Source organism: Perca flavescens, chromosome 3, assembly GCF_004354835.1.
Source record: "Perca flavescens isolate YP-PL-M2 chromosome 3, PFLA_1.0, whole genome shotgun sequence".
NCBI lineage: Eukaryota > Metazoa > Chordata > Actinopteri > Perciformes > Percidae > Perca > Perca flavescens.
The window spans coordinates 15,221,552-15,243,569 of NC_041333.1; the positions used below are offsets into that span (position 1 = coordinate 15,221,552).

The following is a 22,018-nucleotide window of genomic DNA, read 5'->3' on the forward strand; positions in this document are numbered from 1 at the left end:
ACAGAAGGGACCCTCTCAGTGTATGGTTTCTCCATCAGCTCTACCTGCTTTATTATTTTATTTGTACATTTCTAACCCTGTGCTTCAGCTCTGCAGGAAGTCAGCCAATGTGATAACTGTGGACTCAACAAGGCTTGCAAAGGCCTCACAGGACTCAGTGCACATGTGCTCGCTCTCATACGCTCACCTTCTGTGTTTCAGAAAAGCCAAGAAACAAAACTAAGAGTCTACAGTCATGCTAGCGGCTCTCTGAGGCTGTACTTAGGCACAGCAGTGTTTTAAATATATGCTAACATGTGGGTGGATGTTTAGCAGGTATAATTATTTACGATGTTCATAATAGTTTGTGTATTTGCATGCTAACGTTTGTTAATTTGCACTAAAAACAAAGTACAGAGCTAAGGCTGAGTTTAGCAGATTAACATAAACCACAGTATTGGACACTTTTTGACCTGATGATGGCCCCAGATGAAAAGTCAGTGGATCACCAAAGTGATTATAACTCATCCTGAGGGGGACATGAATGTCTGTAGCACATTTCCCGGCAATTGATCCAAAGGTTGTTGATATATTTCATTAAAAAGGATCCGTAGGATCCATCCTCTCAGGACCATATAGATATTTCAAACAGACGGAACAAAACTGCCATCCCTCCAGCCATTCTGCTAGCATGGCTAAAAAATAAATCAATAAACAACTACACTTCATCCTCTCTAATCTTGAATTAAATCACTAAATAACTAACCTAAAAGAAAGTTTTTAAAATGAGCTTTGATAAAAAAAAAAAAAAAAAACATTGGGATTGGCTAAATGATTGTCCTTTAAACCTTTATTGAATTTCCAAGCAGATATAAATAATGGCAGAAAGAAAAAGTACACGCACAATGGTAAATAAAAGGTCACAAAGTTGCGTGGCAAATAGTAAATAGTGAAGTGCATTTAAAATATTTGTGGAAGTTTTATTGTTTTACAACATTGAATCACATCTCCTTTAATGGCACACCTGCGTCATCACAGCTGCAGCCAGTTGGTTTTTAGAAGTCACATGATTAGTTGAATGGAGATCACCTATGTGTATGTTCACACAAAACAATGGTCGTTGAGTCTTCCAAAAACTGGCAGATGGACCTTTTCAGTGTTTCAGTTTTTTTTCCTGTTTAAGAAAGAAGAAAATGTCACCTATCCAGGTAACACTTTACTTTGTAAGCGTTTATAAGCAATATTTAAAGGGGCTTTACTTGACATTCAGAACATGAATACAGCAGCAAACAAATATTTGCTGTGATGGAGTAATGGCATCCCTCCCCTTCCGGTGGATCCCATGGGACCTTATTTCATTTAAAAAAATATGTAGTAGTGAACATGGAGAGACAACTCATTTTTTATTTTATCCAGTTTGAAGTGAGCCATGAATTACACATATGCTGTTTGTCAATTTACTTTTTTTTTTTTTTTATTATTTTGCAAGTGAAGCAAGTTTGTTGTATGTTTGTCGAGTACCAATTAGCTTTGTGTGAAACCACTAAACTACATATCTTGTCTCGCACAATATACGTCACCTTGCTTGCTGCTCAGCTTGCGCGCTAGCTGACTTAGCTATTTTCCACAACACATGGAAAGTTATCTTACCTAATGTGTTTAATCCAGCATCTTTTCATCAAAGAACGAGCAAGACCCGCTGCTCGTGTGCGCAACGTTACATCCCAGTACAATACACACCGGCATCGTCTTTTTTAATGACATATTTTTACAGCCTTGTACTTAAAGAGTTTAAAAAAAACTAAAGACTGAGACCTTCTTGACTTGCAAAATTATCTTTTTAAAATGCCGAACATCATATGTGTAATTCATGGTTCAATTCAAACCGGATTAAATAATTATTTGTCTCTCCCCGTTCACTACCAATACATATTTCCTCCAAAATAAGGTCCCATGGTGGTCCACCAGAAGGGGAGGGACTTTAAATTGTTATAGAGTCACACTCCTTCTGTGTGTGTTGTAATCAGAGTTTCTCTGTTCTTTGTTTTGATAGCCAGTGACGTGAAAAAACATAGGTATTTTACGTATTGCATAACAGTCTGTGAGAACCGTGTGGAGGCACTCCCAGCCTGCTGATTTTATTCAGTATTTCCAGGACAGCCCCTTTAAACACGACAAGTGTTGTCATATCAATTTGCATTACATATTTTATGTTATGTTACTAGCAGTGAGAACAGTTAACCCATCTGCCTTCAACTATGTGTTATAGTTAAATGTTTATGTACTAAATGAAATGCTCATTCAACAGGGGAGTTAAAATGAATTGAATTAATCGAATTAATTCTTTTATATCATTCTGTATTATATGTGTGAGGGTGACTCCAAACAAAGCAGTAATTATGACCCTATGTCCTCAGAAATGTTGTAATATAACATAACACAGAAGAGCGCCAGCTCAGTCAGATCAAAAGAGAAGCAGTTTGTGTCTGATCTACCAGGATATACTGTAAACTGTGCCCTCTCCCTCATAGACAGACTGTTGATTTTCTCTTTTCTCTCTCTGTTGATTATTTTTCTCTCAACAGTGGCGGTGCTCATCCTTCCAACTGCTCTTCTTCTCCTCCCTCCCTCCTCCCCGCAGCTGTCCTGTGGGATGTGATGATGCTCTGACAGGCTTGGTGTCTGTTCTTGGAGGTGCTGGTATTTTCGTGCCACAGCGGCGGGGGCTGGTACAGGAATAGGGCCGGAGTTGTAGTGTGTAGTGGGAGTGGAAGCTGGGGAGGGCTGGGATGGTTTAAGACAGTACTGTGAGATTTTAAGCCATTGTATAGACACAGGAGGGAGACCAGGGGAGGATTGCGTAAGTCGGCTCCCTGGCTGCAAATTTAGCCTGGGCCTGCTCACGCAATAATTTGATGAGCAGTACTATCTCAGTCGTCAGAGCCGGGGTATTTAAAGATGTGAGTGTGTGTTGTCATGGGATGTGGGGTGTATTTATTATGCGTGTTTATTTACAACCCATGAAGATAGCTGATCATTTGTGATGGAAAGAGTGGCATTTGCATCTACAGTACAGCACCTCTCCCTGCTACTCTGCTCTCTGTTCCTCATCCTGTGTTTTGTAGTCTGTCACTGAAACTCCTTTTTACTTCTCCTCCAACTTCACGACATTAATAAACTTGGACAGCAACAAGAGATCTTTGAGGTTAATAATATAAATAAATTTTAGCCCTTCTATTTTCCACTTGGGTCCTCCCTTTTGTCTATTTTCATGTGTAGATGTCTGATTGACAGTCTCCTAAGGTTTAAAAAAAAGAAATGCCACTACAGTAGTGATGCACCGATCCAACTTTTTCTCTACTAATAATGATACATCAACTCTGTGTACCGAGTGGCCACTACAGTAGTGATGCACCTATCCAACTTTTTCTCTACTAATAATGATACATCAACTCTGTGTACCGAGTGGCCACTACAGTAGTGATGCACCTATCCAACTTTTTCTCTACTAATAATGATACATCAACTCTGTGTACCGAGTGGCCACTACAGTAGTGATGCACCTATCCAACTTTTTCTCTACTAATAATGATGCATCAACTCTGTGTACCGAGTGCTCCCGTTTCCCCAAATTTCAAATCTGTATACCTTCAAGGTGTGGAATGCACAGGAATCATTTGTATGTGATGAAACATGAGGTCAGAGATGCAGAAACACAGAGTTGTATGATGACATTATTAAGGAAACTGTATGATTGGTCACGTCATGGTAGTCTCACATTGTCCACACAGCAATCCGGGATGGGAGAAAAACATGCTCTGGTTTATTGGTTTTTCTTTAAACCAATCACAATCATTTTGGGCGGCGCTAAGCGCCGAGCGGAGCCACAGTGCCGCTGGAAAATAGCCTCGGGATGGAAGTTGTTTTGATAGAACATGTAGGTTAAAAGCTTGTTTTAGTCATGCAACAGAAAATTCTGATTGGACAGATAGTCTCGCTAGTTGTCTGGATTTACCCTGCAGAGATGGAGCAGTTAACCATAGTCCTCATAAATCCACCGGAGTTTAAAATTCCATCACAAAGAAAGTGGAAGGTCACGGAACTGAAAACGGACATCCAAAAAGAGTGACATCCGGCGGAATTTCCAGCAGAACGGGAGCCATCCTGGAAGTGGAACATCGTGGATATAGACTACGTCATGGCCAACCACCCAATCAGCTTAACAAGGTCAGTGCACCAATATCGATAGGGTCTATCGGATCAGTGTATTCCTTCTATAAACTACTGTATGTATTTGAGAAACTTTGGCCTGCAATACCTAAAGTTTGTCCAAACTGTTTAATCAACCATCATATGAAGCACTCATAGATTCCTATTTAATTAAAATAACATAAAATACCTGAAAACGACAGTTGGACATTGTTGCTATCAATGTTGTTTTGTTTGTGTCCTTAATTGCACACAGGAGAAAACTGCTTCAGTGGAAATCACCCACTCCACCTGCAGCTAACTCCTGGCTTTGTGAACTGCTTTATGAACTTGTTTTTATCTTAGCTACTCTTCTGCTTGCTTGTCTCTTATACTGTATATTTATATGCTCTGAATGTGCATCGTTTCTGACCAGGAAGGGAAGGGGGTAAGTGCTGTCATGTCTTGTTTTGGATATTCTACTAACTGAATTGCATTTTTTGTTTGTCTCAGCAGTGTGTTATCTTTCCGGACTCTCTGCCAGTCTGCAGAGTGAAGATCACAGCCGGCACTCTAAACTAATGTTAGCAGCAGTCAATGACACTTTCATCATACAGGTGTGAACCATGGAAATAATTAGTGATAGACCGATTTTTATCAGCCGGCCGATAAATCGGGCCGATATACGGCTGCTTCGTTTGCTGATAGTTTTTTCCTGGCATTATATACAGACAGGCGTCCACAGGCAGCTCTGTGTTGCTGGAGACGCTGCAGTTCACGTGCAGACCATGCACGTGAACCCCCACTAGCAGAGTGCATGGCAGTCTTAATTTAATCAAGCACTTTATTTCAATGGCTACTTTTCAGGTTTATTGTTTTCTTAAATTATTTAAATGTGTTGACAAAGGACATTTTGTGATGAGCTGATTATATCTGTCTTATAATATGTCAGCAAGCAATGCATCATCAAGGCTGTGTTGTAGATGTTGATGAAAGCCTTTCACCCTTGCACTGTTAACCATATGCAGTGCACCCATCCATATGATGCACATTGCACACATAATTTGGGTGATATGAATGTAAGATGATTGCAGAAGTGACACTGATCTGTGTTTTTGTTTATTATTTTTAAAGAAATGGCAGAGCAGATTCTGAAAACAAATCAAGTGTGGCAGGGTTTACATTTTTATGATGTAACACGATCAATAAACACGATCTCAATTGAAGGCACCAGAAGAATACTCCTAACCTGGAACTCACCTACTGATCAATTTACTCCTTAACCACAGGGCCAAATCTAGCCAAGTTTAAGCAGAGGTTTTATTCAATTTTTATTTTAACATTTTTATTTTTCCTTTTCCCCTGTAATGCGTGTTGTTGGGCAGTGTTAATCTGGCAATGTGTTTATTGTTTGCTATTGTTTTTTGTCAATAAAAACTATTTACTGTATAAAAAAATGCCCCACAGCAAAAATATGTTTGAAATTCCCCTCATGACTCGAATACCATCGTCACTGTGTGTCACATGCTCAACTTGTTTGTATACTTATTGAACAAAAAATTTAGTTTCAAGCAACTCACTGTTTGAGAGAGAGAGAGAATGTACTGTAACAGAGGTGGTTGGAGGAGGGAGGCAGGGGGGGAATGAATCTATCTGAAGGAAGGTGATCTCAAAGATTGCCAACAGCTGATTTAGAGAAAAAAGGAGAGATACACTGAGCAGAGGAGAGAAGGAGCACTGTGTGGGCAGAGAAGGCCATCGAGGAGAGGGGGATGTTGGGGACACATGCAGGTCTTCCTGACGTGTGCAGTCCTATCTTCAACCCCCATATCTTTTCTCTCCCTCTCTCTCGTCATTGGATCCCACCCTCTATCAGTCCCTCTTCCTCACCCACTCACTCCCTTTATTACTACCTCTTACTGGTCCCTGAAAAAAGATAGGGCAGTCCTTATGTAAGGAAGAGAGAAGAAGTGGAGAGGAGGGGGGTTCTGTGAGCAGAGGAAAAAAGATAGAAACAAAGCCTTCTGGATAGACACAAGCTGAGAGAGACTGAGTGGGGGGAATAATGAAGTTGGCATCCGCATTCCTCATCCAGGTGGAAGAAGAAGTATTCAAGTCTACTTAAATATTGGCAAAAAATACTGCATTGTCAAAAAAGAAACCCTACAAATTAAGTACATCCTGCTTTCAAAATGGTATGTTAATACTAATTCTAAAGTCCCTGCCAGAGTGTTAAATTATTCATTTGTGGGTCTGTTTCATTGTTAAAACGCACTGCATGTTATAGTCTTTTTGTGAAGTACAGATTTTATGCATTAGAACAATGATATATATTTAACTGCTGTGGCTGTACTCCAGCAAATTGGATTACAAATGTAACACTGGCTATGATGTTTAAATGCAGATATTGTTGGCTTCAAGGATGTTTCGGTTCTTTGTAGCCCTTTTACCCTTGGTGGTAAGTACAAAAATGGCTGGAAGTAAAAACTCTCAAATTAAAGCTGAAAATCTGCACTTCAAATTGAATGCGCTGAAATAAAGCATGAAAAGAAAAGTGTCCGAATACATGTAGACTGCCACATGTCGATTGCCAGTGCTGCAAAGTAATGGAGTACATTTACTCAAGCACCATACTGAACTCCAGTACAATTTTAAGGTACTCATTCATTAAATGAGTATTTCATTTCATGTTACTTCATACTTCTTCATTACATTTCACGGGAAAATCTTGTACATTTTATTCCAATTTCTTTTGAACAGATACTAGTTACTTTGCTGGTTCCAATTTTACTTACAAAACATGTCAGCTTGCTTTTGATACTTCCATACTGTACTTTTACCAAAATGACATTTTCACTGCAGGACTTTTACTTGAAATGGAGTGTCTTCATATTTTAGTATTGTCACTTTTACTTGTAAAACATCTAAATACTTTGGTCATTTTACTTTGTTGGAGTAAAAGGATCAAAACAAAACTGTCCTTAAAAAAAAGTAAAATCACAATCTGCTAGCTACTTCAGCTGTCATGTGACAGGTGGCAAAGGTCTTAATAATAAAATGAATGATGGCTAAATTCCATTTAGCTGCTTCAGTATCAAGGTCCTGGTATTGTGCATGCTAACTGTCACACTGCCATGACTTACTGGGACCATTAAACAGAACAGAGCCATCGTTAATGTTACGAGCAACACTTTTCCTACTATATGATAACTCAAAGTGTCTGCTGTGATAAAAGAAGTGGACTAATATATTTATAATGTAGGAAATGTGGGTAATTGTAAATGCCAGCCAATGCCTCAACACTGTATTTAACGACAGTATCTGACTAAATATACTGAGTGACATTCCACCTCTGATCTCATCCACATTCTTCCTCACCCTCTTGCTCGTATCCCTCGCTCTCTCTGGCACTTTGCCTCTCTAACTGGCAGCGAGCCTGTTGAAAGTAGGCTAGGATTGACGCGCTGCTTGTGTCTGACTCACAGAGAGCTGTGGAATATACTGAAACCCACTGATTGCATTTAACTTTAGGCATCCAACTCCCATGCAGTACATAATACAATAGAGCCATCCGCTCTGCTCTCTGCACCTAAATGCTGAAATTTCTGGCTGCACTTACAGCAGAAAAAAAAAAAAAGACCACCAATTGTTCTGACGTTGTGAACATTTGCAAAGATGGTTATTTAGAGGCATCTCCACATATTACTGCACAAACACTAAAATTAGATTATTTTACGTGTTGTTGCCCACCGATGGGTTTAGGCTGATTCCAAACAAACTGAAGTACATCAACTTAATGTTCTGCCATTGCACAATAACCTCTCTCTCACACACAAAGTGTTCAGCATCTTTTCACTTTGTGCTTCAACATGAAGTCCTGTCAAGGGCCTATTTTCAGTAGGTCAGCCCTGCCACGGGTAACTACAGCCTCACTCACTGGTTAACACTGAGGGAAATGAGTGTAAGAGCCCTGATACCACTCTGTTGGGTGAAACAAGTGAGAACAATTTTGTGTCAGAAGAGCCCACAACCAAAGCTACGCAGCATGCACAGTCAAATGTTTTACCTTCTCCACAGATCACTGACAATTTTTGCTGTGCGTGCTGTGTGGGTTCCAAAACACAAGCTCGTTATTTAACCAGAGAGCCAAAAGGATTGTGCTGTATAAACACAAGTACATTAGCATAAACAAGACAAAAGTGAGCTGCAAGGGAGCTGTTTGTGTTAAAGCAGGGAACAAGAAAAACTGGAAAGTCACAAGTTTAAATAATGTAACCGGCTCTTCACACTAATATTGAATGGGCCATGGTAATGTTCCTTTTCAGTCAACGTGAGTATTGTGGACTTGACTGTCCATTAAAGGGGTCCTGTAGGGGTAGGGGGTCATAGGGATGTTGTTCCAGAGCATCTAATCCCTGTATAACTGAAGCAACAGCTGTGTCTGCAGCTAAAAGTCAAGCAAGTTTTTAGGTTGCTGCCATAAGTGAGGGAGTTCAGGTGTCTCGAGTTGTGTTCAAAAAGTGCATTAGTAAGATGGAAGTGGCCCTGCTGCATTTGAAGTCTGGCATATGTTGTACGTATGTGGACCATCATGGTGAAGAGGAAACTCCATATACCAATTTATGTATGTTACAATCCTAATTTATGGTCTCAAGGTCTGGGCAGTGACTAAAATGATAGGCTGATGGATTCAAGATGCTAATAGCTCTTGTTATAGCTTTCTTTCTTATATTTATTTAGTTTGTAACTTGTAACAAGAGTACACAATCCAATAACTTAGATATTCCACATTTTTACCATATATGGCATGAACAGCAAACTGGTCCCAAGCTAGCTTAACTCCCTGGTGTATTTTAAGACTCTTGTAATTGTTTTGATTAACTCTACTTGTGGCTTGAATGTTAGTTAAAACTCATTAATGTTTCTTGTTCTCAGGTCTCTCTTGAAAAAGAGATCTCAGTGAGACTCCCTAAATAAATAAAGGTAAACAAACAGAATCAGTCATCCTTTGTGACTGGATGAGGACCTTATATATCCAAAAGAAACTCAGAGAGGACCCTCTGCACTTTTGTATCAAAAAGGAGACGACTTAAATGATGTGGGCATCTGGTGTGGATGCCTCCCAAACACACTACCTGTGAAAGTACTATGCTGGAGTGTACTGCCAGTTGTTGAATGTGGCCAGATATGCACCAGAGAATGAATGGATAGAATAACTCCTATACTCCCTGCAACTAATAAACATTTCACATGTAATGATTGTCAAAATTAAATAATAGCAAATTGTGTCGAGTGAATTAGTTTTGTCTTAGTTAGTATCACTGTGATACTACCAGATTCTGTCTGTCTGAACAACACTATAAACACTAGAGGGAATCAGGAGAAGGTGGAGGTTAATATCAAGGCTTGCTTGTTATTTGGCTCTCACAAAAAGCTGTCAGCTGTGAGACAGAAAGTTGGAGAAACTGTAGTCTTTTTGTCTTGTTTGCACTTTTTCATTTATCACTCGTAAGATGAAGGACACTGAGGGCAGCTGAAGCATGTTTCATTTTTTTCATCACGCAAAGACACGGGGAGGCACAAAATAACAATGTAATGACAGTTCCACAGCAATTCATTGTAAAGGTGATGTATATATTTAGACATCAAATGTCTGTGTTAGACATGTAATTCAAATTCACCTTCATGACTTTGATAGATTGGATCACAATAATGACTAAATATCTAACAACATATACGTGACAGAAGAAAGGTATACGCTGCTATATTGAAATAAAATTTTTTAAAAAAGAGTCCCAAGTTCAAAAGTTTATGGTTCAATTTGAACTGAAATATCGAAATTCAGAGCTTTGCTTTTTTAATTTCAACTCAAGCTTTTCAGTTAATACAGTATACACAAGCCATGTTTACATAGGCATGCAGGAACGCCTTTGACTTTGCCAAGAAAGAATTATTGGATTTAGACAAGACTAGATTAAACAGTTATGGGGGCAGACCCCAACCCCCACCTGACAGATAATGTAATAAAAAGCTTCAGGCCAGCATGGCTTCTTGGTAAACAATCTTAGCCTCAGTTTCGGTTTTGTTGCTCAAAATGGCTGAGTAAGAATAGGGCCTACAGCAGACAAAGACTAAAAGAAACTGAGAAAAACTATGGTATGAGGGCAGAGACATTTCAGTTGGCTGGAGAGAAAAGACGGATCAAATTTCTCTCAGCGAGGTGAGGGAAAGCCTGTGAAACTTATGCAATGTTGTTGGGATACAGAGCCAGAAGGGGTGTAAACAACACCACTCTGAAGTGGGACAGGCCTAACAGTTGCCTGGCAACAAATATTTTGGGTAGGAAGACTGGGCAAACACGGCCCGCCTTCCAAAAGGAAACAGGGGCTGGCCTCATGAGCACAGTGCAAGTTAGTGGCTTCCCGAAAATACACTAAGAGACAGGGGGAAGCAAAACAAAGCACATCAGGGGCATTAGACAACACTGCGTCTACTTTTTTAACTTGGCTTGGCCGGAGTCTAGACAATCAAACTCTCAAGGAAAAAAAATAAAAGAGTTTAGAGAGAGGATTGCATTCTCAGTTAAACTCCATAATGTACACTACACTCTAAATATAGCCATGACTAGTACAGTGATAGGATGAGATATAAAAACTGCAACACGCTGTAACACTGTTTCATGGTTATCTGTTGGCTATGATGAAGATGTTGCAATACATAGGCTACAACTTAACTTTACAAGCGTCTGAATGTGAACTGAATCCTGGACATGAGTGCACTTGATTGACAAACTGCTACTATTCTTTGATACATTTTAAGTGTCTTGTTTGTTTTAATTAACTATATGATGAGGATTACCTAAAATCAGTATTGATAGTGGATTCAATTCAATTCAATGCAATAGAAAATCTATTGAATTAATTTAAAAGATAATTACTGCCCATCTTTTTCACAAAATATCAGCTGCTGCAGCCACTTGTCCATTAAAAAAGTGCTCATTTACTCGCGTTGTTTAACTCTAACCCGGTAGTCAGTTTGACTTTGGGTCCGCTTGTTACCTACACACACACAATACAAAAGAGTAACAACAAGATACATACATGTGTGTATAGTGCGTTGGCGTTGCTAAGCGTGTGCATATTTGCATTTTACAGGTTACGACTAGCTAGGACACGGGACAAATACGAGTTTAGCCGACGCTAACAACGTCAACTTAACTTCCGTAGTAGGTGCTTGACGTTACAACGCGAAAAACAAAAGCCGCTGACGGTTTAAACTGTGCTAAACAACGAGAACAACAAACGCTGTAAGTATCCGATTTGCTGCTGTTCCCTGCACAGAAAGAATCCGGAAGCCACTTCATGTGCTGCTTCTGTCCTGTCTGTCTGTCACTCAGAACCGGTTACCACGGAAACCGGTTGCTAGGCGGCATAACAAAAAAGACCACATTTATACGTCTTTGCGTCAGAGGCAACGGCATATCCATGGCAACAGAACGCTACACATATGCAGCAGCAGACCCGTGGATAGCACATGGCACCGGTTACTTGTTTTAGACTAATATGTGATATTTTTCAACAGTATTAAAAGAGGAAACATGTTTTCACTGTTCACTGTTAAGTCTATTTGTATATGTATCAGCAAACGTAGCTGAATCAGTAGCCTAGTTATCTTCTGGATTTCTTGCCTTTATCACCCCGTCATGTCCTGCTCTTTTATTTTTCCGTGAATGTGGGCTGTTCGCCTGCGTTATCAGCTATTCAGAACAACAATCCCCCATCATGAACAACTTACATCGATGGAGTTAGTCATCCCGGATCAGCAGCAACCGGACCGGTAACGGCAGCACGGATGGGACACAACGTCCTCCGTGGATCCTCGTCTCTGACGTTATAGCGCTGACTAATAACTTGTTATCCCCAACTCTTCCCTTTTTGCTCACGCCTTTTCTCACATCGCTGTAGCTGTTAGCTGTAGCCTTTTACACAGCAGCATGCCCGCCCCGTGACATTGTTTGACATCATTGACATTAGATTTTCATTCATGATTTGCCACCCAGTCTTCCCGCAAGCCTGCGAAGCAACCCCTCCAACCAAAGCCAACCTCCCACCTGCCACATTCCCACTGGTGTCCTCGTGTAGGCTATAATAATGATTCATTTTCTACTCGGTCGGGTGATGTTTGCAATGACAGGCGCCGACCGTCACTGCTGCCCACTGTCAGTGACTTTCACTGCTGTTTACCAACTAATGTATTTTTATTGGGTTGAATGAGGCGTTGCTGCTGTGTGACACAGAGTCTTGCCTACACTAAAACCCATAAATATATGTTCATCTAACTGAAAGATTGGGTGCAATACAGTAGCTACACAGTTTTAGGGTAGCCTATCAATGCTTTAAATTCATAGGCCTACTTGGTAGCGTGGCTGACGTCAGGTTTAGGGAGTGTTCAGACAAAGATGACAAGGAGACTCCTTGTCGAAGTCTTTCCTCCCATTAGAAATAAGCTCTCAAACTCAGAGGACTCCCGAGGGCGTGTCCTGAGAAACTTTACAGCAGGATTTCCCTTCGCATGCCTGGCGGGATTCCCTGTCTACATAGATTTCTGAGTGTTGCATAAATAAGCCATTGGAGATCTATATCTTACAGGTAGGCTATAACCTCAAGCGAGCCATGTGGCTATGTGGCATTATTCGGGCTAACTAATGCCATCATCATGTCTTTTTTTATTTTTATTTATTTTGTATTGCTTAGGCTAGGCTATAGGCTAAATAAAACGCATGTTGAAGTTCATATAGCCCAGGCCTAGTGCCGTTGATTTCAACTAGAATAAAGATAGGCCTACGCATCGACACTGCCCAAATGCAGCCTACCGCAGTTAAGGGAAAATTATAGCCGATAGCCTAATGTCTTCTTTTGACGTAGCCATGACCTAAAAAAATGTTCCAATCTAGATGGTCCTATATACAGATACTTTCCGTATTTATCACTCTAAAATTTCCTCTCAAAAATTGTCAGACAGTGAGAAATATCTCGTGCCTGTGATAGTATAAAAAAAAACATCTATTATTATCCGTCGGAGAGGTAAGCTTCTGGTCCATTTCAGTGGGAGAGGGATTCCCTCAACGTCACCAAGGATACCAAACACAACACCAAAGCACAAATATGGGCATGTACGTCAGCGGAACTCCGAGGCGGGACTTAGACGCTAGAAATGCCTTGGTTGTAGAGGCGAATGGATTCATTCATAGGACAAGTTCTGCTGCTGTGCACCGTAATACCAGCTAACGTCCTCCAGCGTACATTGAGCGGACTTTATGGATCTATAATCGCATATTTGACGAGCGGATAAAGGAGAGCGCTCCGAGGATTTTAAGATAAACGAGAGGACTTCTCAGCAGATTGAATTGGGACGCTTTCCCCGTAAACGCGGGGAACTGGATTAAGCTTCTTCATGCAACTTTTTTGGAAAGAAACCAAGAGCATCTCGCCGGGAAATAGCAAAAAGATAAGCAACGGTAAATCAATCGCCTATGTAACTTAGGCCTATGCGTGTTTGAAATTAATGTTACTTGCTTAAAACCAACGTTTAAAAGTAGGTCAGCAACATCTGTCCATCGCTGCCCGTCAGGCTGCTTAATAAGAGACGCTTAAAGACATATTTCCCTGTCGATATTACTTTCGCAAAATAACTCAGCAACTCAACTCAGGCATGAAACACTCTGCTGGACTTGTTATTGTAGAAGTTTTCTTCAATGATCAATGCATTTACGCAGAGAAAAGTAGCCTCGCTGGTGGTGGGATTAACCAACTTCTTTCAAAACCATAATCAGTGTATGCTATTGCTGGGTTGGTTAACTGCACTTGTCTATAACGTCACTCATTCTCTCCTTACATTACCTCCTCTTTAGTAATCGTCTTGTGTGCCGCTGACTTGCAATTGTAGGTGACATCGCGCTCTCTCTGGTAACTGCAGGTGTCGCGTTCTCTCTCGGTCGCTCCGGGGAGATGTACCAAGGGTTCCCCGGCGACCCAGACAGCGGATCCCCTGGAAGCTCCTCTCCATCTATAGAGTCCCAGTACCTTTCTTCCGTGGACTCCTTCGGAAGCCCGCCGACCACAAGTGCTCCGCAGGTAGGCTACGTTAGAACCTAAACAAAATAATGCATGTAGCCTATAGCTTATTCTTATTAAAAAAAAAAATGTTACAGCTGTTTTTTGTTTAATTATTCATAAATACAACAGGTCTGACTTACATGCAAATGGGCATGTGCTTCTGCTAACATGTTTCCAGATAAATAAAATAAACTCTGCATGTTGTCAAATTTACGATACATGACAACATAGACATTTTTGTAATGACATGTGGGTATACGTGTTTCTTTTTTATATTCATTTATTCTAACACTACCCTATACGTTTTGTTTTTGTGGTAGTTTAGCAACATATGTGTTTTGTAGGCTATGACACTATATGACCATAACCAACAGGCAAATCCGCGTATAGTCTGAAATGTGCTATTATAGGTAGACTACAATATAATAGGAGGCATAATCCTATAGCCTATAATATGCACGTAAGTAGCCTAGCTATAATTATATAAAAGAAAATAGCAGGCATATACAATGCATTGAAATTGTAGTCTTTACATTTTACATATGACACTTATAGACTTGTAACTGTTTAGGCTATTTTTTTATAGGATAAAAGGCTCGTGATAATGGAGCGGCGCGTGTAGGAAGCCATTACGTTTTTACTACTGTGTTCAGATATAAATAGTCTCGCTAAGTATATCACCGATTCAATATAAATGTCCCTCTATATCTGTTGCTAGTAGCGCCGGTAGCAGCCCTCAGGCTTTGACAACGTGCTCAGTTTACAGCACGCCGCAGAACGGATGACAGAGCTCTGGAACTCTCCTACGAAAGCGCCGAAGCCCCGCCCTTCTCTCTTTTCTCCTTCCACGCGCTCCTCTCACAGGCCTCGCCGTGACGTAAATGCTTGGTCTATTTTGGAGTGCTACGTCGCGTTGCCAAGGGGATCACCGGGGGTGTGACGGGGGAGGAGGAAGAAGGAGGGGGAGACGCTCTTTGAGAGAAACGATTGGTCGATGCGGCCGCTTTCAGAGCCGCCTTTACCAATGCCTTATCACGCTTTTATGAATAGTAATGAAAGTCGATGTCCTCCTCAGGTCTGAAATGAAACAAAAAAGACAAGCGACATATTTGAGATCTCTCTGTGTATTCATATAGGCCTGCATAGAAAAAGGTGTGATTCAAAACCAATAATTTAAGATTTACACTTAGCTTATAGCTTACTGCATTCTTTCCTTTGCTATTAGGAAACTTCTAATTGTAATGTTGCCGATATTTTCTTCTTCTTAGATGGTTAGATATGCATTTTTCCACACTTTTTGAAGTCATATTCTATATCTACTTGTTCCATTATAGGCCTAATACAATGCAGTTTGTATAGGCTATACATATCATTATGTGCATCACATTTAAATTTCTAAGGTTATTGTTCATAGTTTTTAAAAACAAATTAACAAAGGCCAATTCGTTGTCGTGATATGTAGCATCTTATTACTAGAATTTGAACTATTAAGGCAAGGCAAGATACAGTGCATTTTTAATAATTGATTGCTTGATTGCTTGATTGATTGATGGCAGCACTTGGTTGTAGAGGTTTAGCCTGTAATGTCAGATGGCTACAATAGGTTTTATTAAATAGGCTATGACAAACACTTTGAGAAAGTAGCTGATACAAGCTTGTTCCAGCCTGTATTTCTGCCTCTGTTTGTCTAAATGTGTTTACTGACCTGGCTTTACATGGTGTGTAAAACTCTATTTGTTCATGTCTCCTGCTCAGGAGTGTGTGTCAGCGGGAGCGGGCTTGAGCATTGTGGGCAGCGGGCCAGGGCCCAGTGTAGGAGGGGAGATGCCTGGTTCATTCGTGCCCACCGTCACCGCCATCACCTCCAGTCAGGATCTGCAGTGGATGGTACAGCCGACCCTCGTCTCCTCCCAGGCCTCTGGACTAAGTGGGTCCACTGGGCCCGCAACCATGACCCAGCCAGTGTTACTGGCTGACCCATATGACATGCCAGGCCCCAGTTATTCCTCTGGGTCTACATTTACCCCTCCAAGTTCGGACACTCCGGGCCCATCTGTGGGCACCATCCGCCAGTCCAGAACCCGCAGTCGCCGTACACGAGAGGAGTCTGTGAGTGAGGATGGAGATGTTGGTGTGTTAGTAAGTGTGTGTGCTTGAACCGTTTGTTTGTTGACATGTTACAATTGCAGTGTATGTTGTTTACATGGGCTCCAAAAAAATCAGATCCAACTACTGTGTACTGTGCTGGCACAAATACTTTCAGGAACATGGGTAAAAAACAAAAAAGGGCACCTTATGGTTTTTCCATCCCAATTGGGGGTCAAAGCACAAAGGGCGTTCTATGCTGTACAGATTGTAAAAGAACCCTTGAGGCAAATTTGTGATATTGGGCTATAAATAAAATTGACTTGACGTGACACCTTCCTGTCTGGAAGGCCCTTTCATATACACAAACCTACTGAACAGGGAAATAGGGGCAGAGGAGGTCAGGTATATGTCTGGGGACTGTGTGGGAGGAGGATAAATGATAACGCCAAAGTGTGAGGAACATTTTAAAATTCTTCTCAATAAAAAAGCCAATTTGCTCTAAAGATAACCATAGCTGGTGTGGTCACTTTGACCGCCTATATAGTCCGCCCACCACTTGGACAACATGACCACATTTTCAAGATCAAAGACAAAACTTTTAATCCTAAACTTTTTAATTTTTTTTTTCCTCTTCATCCTAGCTAACACCTGAGGAGGAGGAGAAAAGGCGTGTTCGGCGAGAGAGAAACAAGTTGGCTGCCGCCAAATGTAGAAACCGCAGACGGGAACTCACAGACAGACTGCAGTCGGTGAGCTCGGCCTTGTTATATCTGCCAGAATGAGTAATGATCATAATTACATTCTTTGTTACCTCCCACAGCATTGAGGAGTGAATAAATGTGTACACGGGTGTATAAGATTATGGTTTATTGTAATGGGGTGTTTAGCTGGGGTGAAGACAATTATAGTCCTTAAAACAGACTACAGTACCTATGGTGTTTATGGCCTAATTAATGGGCTCTTACATAAACCACCTTAATCAACTGCACGTGAGAAAGGTATTTCTGCTGGGATGGATACATCCACTTCCACAAACTAAAGTAGAGGCTTCTTGTAGCTAACACTCCTATTCTCTCTCTTTCTGCTGCACATCTTCTCCCCTCCTCTACCCATTTCACCAACCTTTGTCTTGTCCCCCTGTCTCTCTGCCCCCGTTTCTTTCATTCTCTGTACCTGCCTACAGGAGACGGATGTACTGGAGGAGAAGAAGGCAGAGCTGGAGGCTGAGATCTCTGAGCTGCAGAAGGAGAAGGAGCGTCTGGAGTTCGTCCTGGTGGCCCACCAGCCGAACTGTAAGGTGCCATATCAGGACCAATCGCAGCACAGCTCAGCGCAGCTCCCTCCAATCCAGCCCCAGCTCCCTCCCCAGTCCTTAGAACCTCCTGTCTCCATTTTGGGCTTACCTGTGAAGGAAGACTGTTTCTACCTGCCTCCTGCCTACACAGCCCATCCGGCCTCTACACAGTCCCAGCCTTCGGTTCAGCAGCAAGTCCAGCAGCAGCCTCAGCCAGGGTCAATGCAGGAGGTAGAGTTTATTAGTTCTTTCTATGGCTCAAGTGAGCCGGCATCAGGCGGGCCGTGCCTCATGGCCTGCGACAGTGGTGGTGGTGGTGGTAACCATGACGATGCGGCCATTGGCAGCTACAACACCTCATACACATCTTCATTTGTGTTCACCTACCCAGAGGGAGCCTGCGGGGTCAGTGCCAACCAGCGGAACAGCAGTAGCGAGCAGTCTTCTGATTCCCTGAACTCGCCTTCGCTACTGGCGCTCTGACTAACCGACAGACAGGCGCAAACACATATAAACAAGCACATACATAATGCTTGCTGGAGGTAGAGGCTGAGGCATGTAGAGTACCTATTAGTCTCACAGATTGAGGAAAAACAACCAATCATTTGTTCCTGTTTGGGTTAAAGTTTACACATTCACGCATTCCAATCAAGAGCCATACAAATAGTTGCACACAAATTATATTAGATCTAATTAGATTTAACAACAATATTTATCATTTGTTGTTTTGTCTTTACGGAATACCTGCAACTGGATAAGATAAGTGATTAAAAACTGAGTCACAAAATCATGTCCAAGTTGCAAATCTTAACTGCTCTGAATTGACAGATTTATTCACAATAAATATTCTCAATCTTCAACCTGTACAGTACATTGAGTAAGATACCACAAGCTCACTTTACACTCCAATAAGCACCAGAGCCCCCACCTTGTTCCCTCTGTCGGTTGAGTTTTACAGTGCTCTTGCTCTCATCCTTTTCCATCCTTTTCTCCCTTCTTCCTCTCGCTGAATGTATTGTGCATATCTGAAATAGGGACGAAGGACACTTTGTTCAGAGTCTTTTCTTGAGGGAAACAGACTGATTTCTAGCTCATCTCTAACCCTTTATCTGCTCGACTTCCCTCTGCTTCTTCATTTGCTGCTTGGACTTTGCAAGTTGGGGATCTGAATATCCCAGCCTTCACTAAATCTTGTGCTTTCTTCTCTGTTTAAAAAATAAAATCTCTTTTGCCGTCTGCCTACCTGCCATGAGACCCATCTCTGCCCATCTGTTTCTCTCCTGTCTCTATGTTTTTCACTCTCTCTGAAGTCTTCAACCCCAGAGAGCCCGAAGACCCCCTCCAGCCCTTGGGACCTTGAGTGAATGACGGCCCAACTAGCACGCCCTTTTGCACCCTCTCATACAAGGACATGGACGCAACCCCCATCCCCTGCCCCCTTTGGAACACATTGCTCAAAGCAGATCCTTACAGTGAACAGCAGCTAAATATACGTACTTTCACACACGCACATAGATGCATAATTGGTGAACGCAAAATGCAAGACTTTCGCTGAGCCATTTTTTTCGATCTTCACACAATGAAGATTAGACACGTCTTAGGTTGTGAGGCTGCTTAAAAGTGCGGATGGAGACAGGTTCGACAGGAAGGGAGGAAGGAAGTGCAACCAAGCTGGACATACTCAAATAAAGAGGTGATGGACATGGAGGATGACTCTTGTCCTAACCATCCATTTTTAGAACCAAATGTTGAAAACGCAGAATGAGCCAAATGTTAAAAGCAAAGCAAAGAAAGAAAGAAAAAAAAACTGATCTCGCCAACTGTGTGGAAGGGGGGGGCCTCAGTAAAAACACCCCCATACCACAGAGCCTGTGGGCCTACATGCAAATGTTCACACCATCGCTTTCAAGTCCCTGAACTGAAGATAGACGTTTTGTTGCAGTGCACCAGCTCTGTGTAATCAACCAGATGTGAACTGATGCCTCTCTTTAGAGGTGTTTTTTGTAGTGAATCAGACAACCTCTAAACATTTGGGCTCAGCGGTCTCTGTACCTCCCCTGTTCTCTCAGCGGAGATGAGGTGGGGGTGCGTTTATTGTGAGTGCATCTACTCTGAGGCACCTGGCCCGTTTATTTCTTTCTTTATTGAGGTTGAAGTGGGGAGTGAGCACAAATACAGACCTAGAAACAAAAGGGGAGAACATGTGTGCTGATGTCGTGGAGTCAGCGTCCTTTCTTTGCCTGTGAATTTTAACAATTTATTTTTCCTGTATGTTTGAGTGAGAATTGTTATATATTTGAATGTTTGTTTGTGTGTTTGACTGTTTTGCATTGACCCCTGCTTTCCCTTGTACTGTTGCTGTTTTTTTGTTTTTTGTTTTTTGTTTTTAATCTGGTGATTTTCTCATAACTGTTACTATTATTATTGCATTGTATCTATTGTTTCATTATTTTATTGTATTTTCAGTTGGCAACTTTGGAGGCATTGTGTGCATTACAACAACAACAAATCTAATTATAAATCTATTATGCATATACATATATACTGGTAACATGTATATATAAGTGTATGTACCATGACTGTAAAGTATGAATGTCTGCAGATCCAAATGGGATATTTTTGTCAATGAAGAACAAGATAAAAATGTTACTGAGATTTAGTTTTAAAATGAATATTTTTCTAAAGGAACAAAAAAAGCTATGAGAAATTTAAAGTACTGCCCTGTCCCACAACATGAAGCACGATGTCACTGCATCTATCAATGGGTGTTTATGTTTTATAAACAATTTAAAGCACTAGCCAAGTTACATTAAATGTATGTTTATAGTTATGATGTTACAAGGTTGTGGTAATGCCTTTGTTTTTTCTCTGTGAGGTCTGTCCCAAAGCTACTGACACCTTAATGCCACTTGATCCTTAGCAGACGCGAAAGGTAGAAAAACAAAACAAGTGCGATTGAATGTAATTACACATATTAAAAGTGTTCAGACTACAACATATAATGACTAAACTCCTTCATTTAAGGACAAAGTATTTCTTATGCATTCCTGTCCAGTATAAACATATCACTTAATATCATTATTATTATCAGTTATTTCCTAACTGAAACCTGTGTTTGAAGGATAACCGCAGTTTTAGCCTTGATATGAACATTATCATGTTAACCCATTCTCATACTTAAACAAATCTGTTGTCTAATTGAGATGCTCATTTCTTGTGATTGTATTTGCTGGATAAGAAGCTTTATTTTCAATAAATAAACATGTTTATTCAAAAACAATGGCTAGATTAATGGTATAAATGTGTGTTCAAATGTGGCTCTTGGTGGTCAGAAAATGGGCAGACCGTATTTTTTAAATGTTGAATAACGACTGTGTTTGTACAGTATGTTGAAGATGCCTTTTGATTTCTCTCTAAATGCAAATGTGATGAGAATATGTTCTTGTGTCAGAATAAGTATAAAACATATTCAATAGTTCTCATGTATATAGGTTTTTGTGGTGCTACTTACACTGTAATGGTGAGGCAGTTTCACATTGTATGGTGGAAGGTTACACATTGCTGTCGCTGAGGCTCCAGACAAATGAACGCACTGCTTTTCTCACTGGGACGTTTAATTCAGAATGGAAGCCAATAACACAATGAATTCCCAGCAGCTGAAGCTCTGAGAGTCGAGTAGTCACTCTGTAATTTCATTATGGTTTAATATCAATTGCCTGCTACATCTTTAAGCGTGATAAATAGATCTCAGAGGGCCCTTGTACTGTACCTGCACTCCACACTTACACCCCAGATCACAAAACAACATATTGTAACTCGTTCTTTCATCTACTTTCTTTGCCTTGGATTTCATTGAATTTGCTTTAAATCATGTTTTCTCTGTAAGGTTACAATTACAATCACAAATTGGTTGCTGGTGAATTGGAAAAGGGGACATAGAAGGAAAAGGAGAAGTATTTAGCTAGCATTTCTAAGAGAGAGAAACTGCCTGCACTTAATTGTACTGTATATGGCTACATTAGCATTAACGGAACAAGAGCTTTCCTATTTTTCTATAATGGGGTGAATGTTGCTATGTATTTCTATTTTTCCACAAGTCCCATATACGCTCTAATTTCATATTTTCCCTGGTATGAAATGCAATACTTATTGTCTTCTTGGATAAACATAATGTAGCAAATCATGCGATGCTCAAACTGACTGCTACTATATGTCAAGTGTGATGATATATTGCTTCAATTATCAACTGTTTTTACAATATTAAAAGTTATCATCAATACTTACTGTAACATTTGGGTTTGAGACAATCTTCATGAAGATGTGTGTTACAATTTATCTAAAAAAGTTATGTTTT

The 22,018-nt window shown here is 40.8% G+C and overlaps 1 protein-coding gene and 1 long non-coding RNA gene across 7 annotated transcripts; both read left to right on the forward strand.

Annotated features, from left to right (window-relative positions):
• The first annotated feature begins 1,032 nt into the window (after positions 1-1,032).
• LOC114553304 (uncharacterized) lies at positions 1,033-3,216 on the forward strand. Its single transcript, XR_003692286.1, has 2 exons — positions 1,033-1,187; positions 2,565-3,216. It is a non-coding gene; the product is annotated as an uncharacterized LOC114553304 (long non-coding RNA).
• Positions 3,217-13,423: 10,207 nt separating this feature from the next.
• Positions 13,424-21,142, forward strand: fosb (FBJ murine osteosarcoma viral oncogene homolog B). 6 transcript variants are annotated; one of them, XM_028574206.1, is made up of 6 exons: positions 13,424-13,684; positions 14,113-14,300; positions 16,038-16,421; positions 17,012-17,119; positions 17,554-17,895; positions 18,056-21,142. In XM_028574206.1, exons 1-6 carry the CDS (start codon positions 13,621-13,623, stop codon positions 18,119-18,121), a joined length of 1,152 nt encoding a protein of 383 aa, XP_028430007.1. In that variant the 5' UTR covers positions 13,424-13,620; the 3' UTR covers positions 18,122-21,142. The 6 variants fall into 6 exon arrangements, with proteins under 6 accessions (XP_028430007.1, XP_028430008.1, XP_028430002.1 ...); XM_028574207.1 differs by having other exon boundaries at positions 18,975-21,142; XM_028574201.1 differs by having other exon boundaries at positions 17,554-21,142.
• The last annotated feature ends 876 nt before the right edge of the window (positions 21,143-22,018 follow it).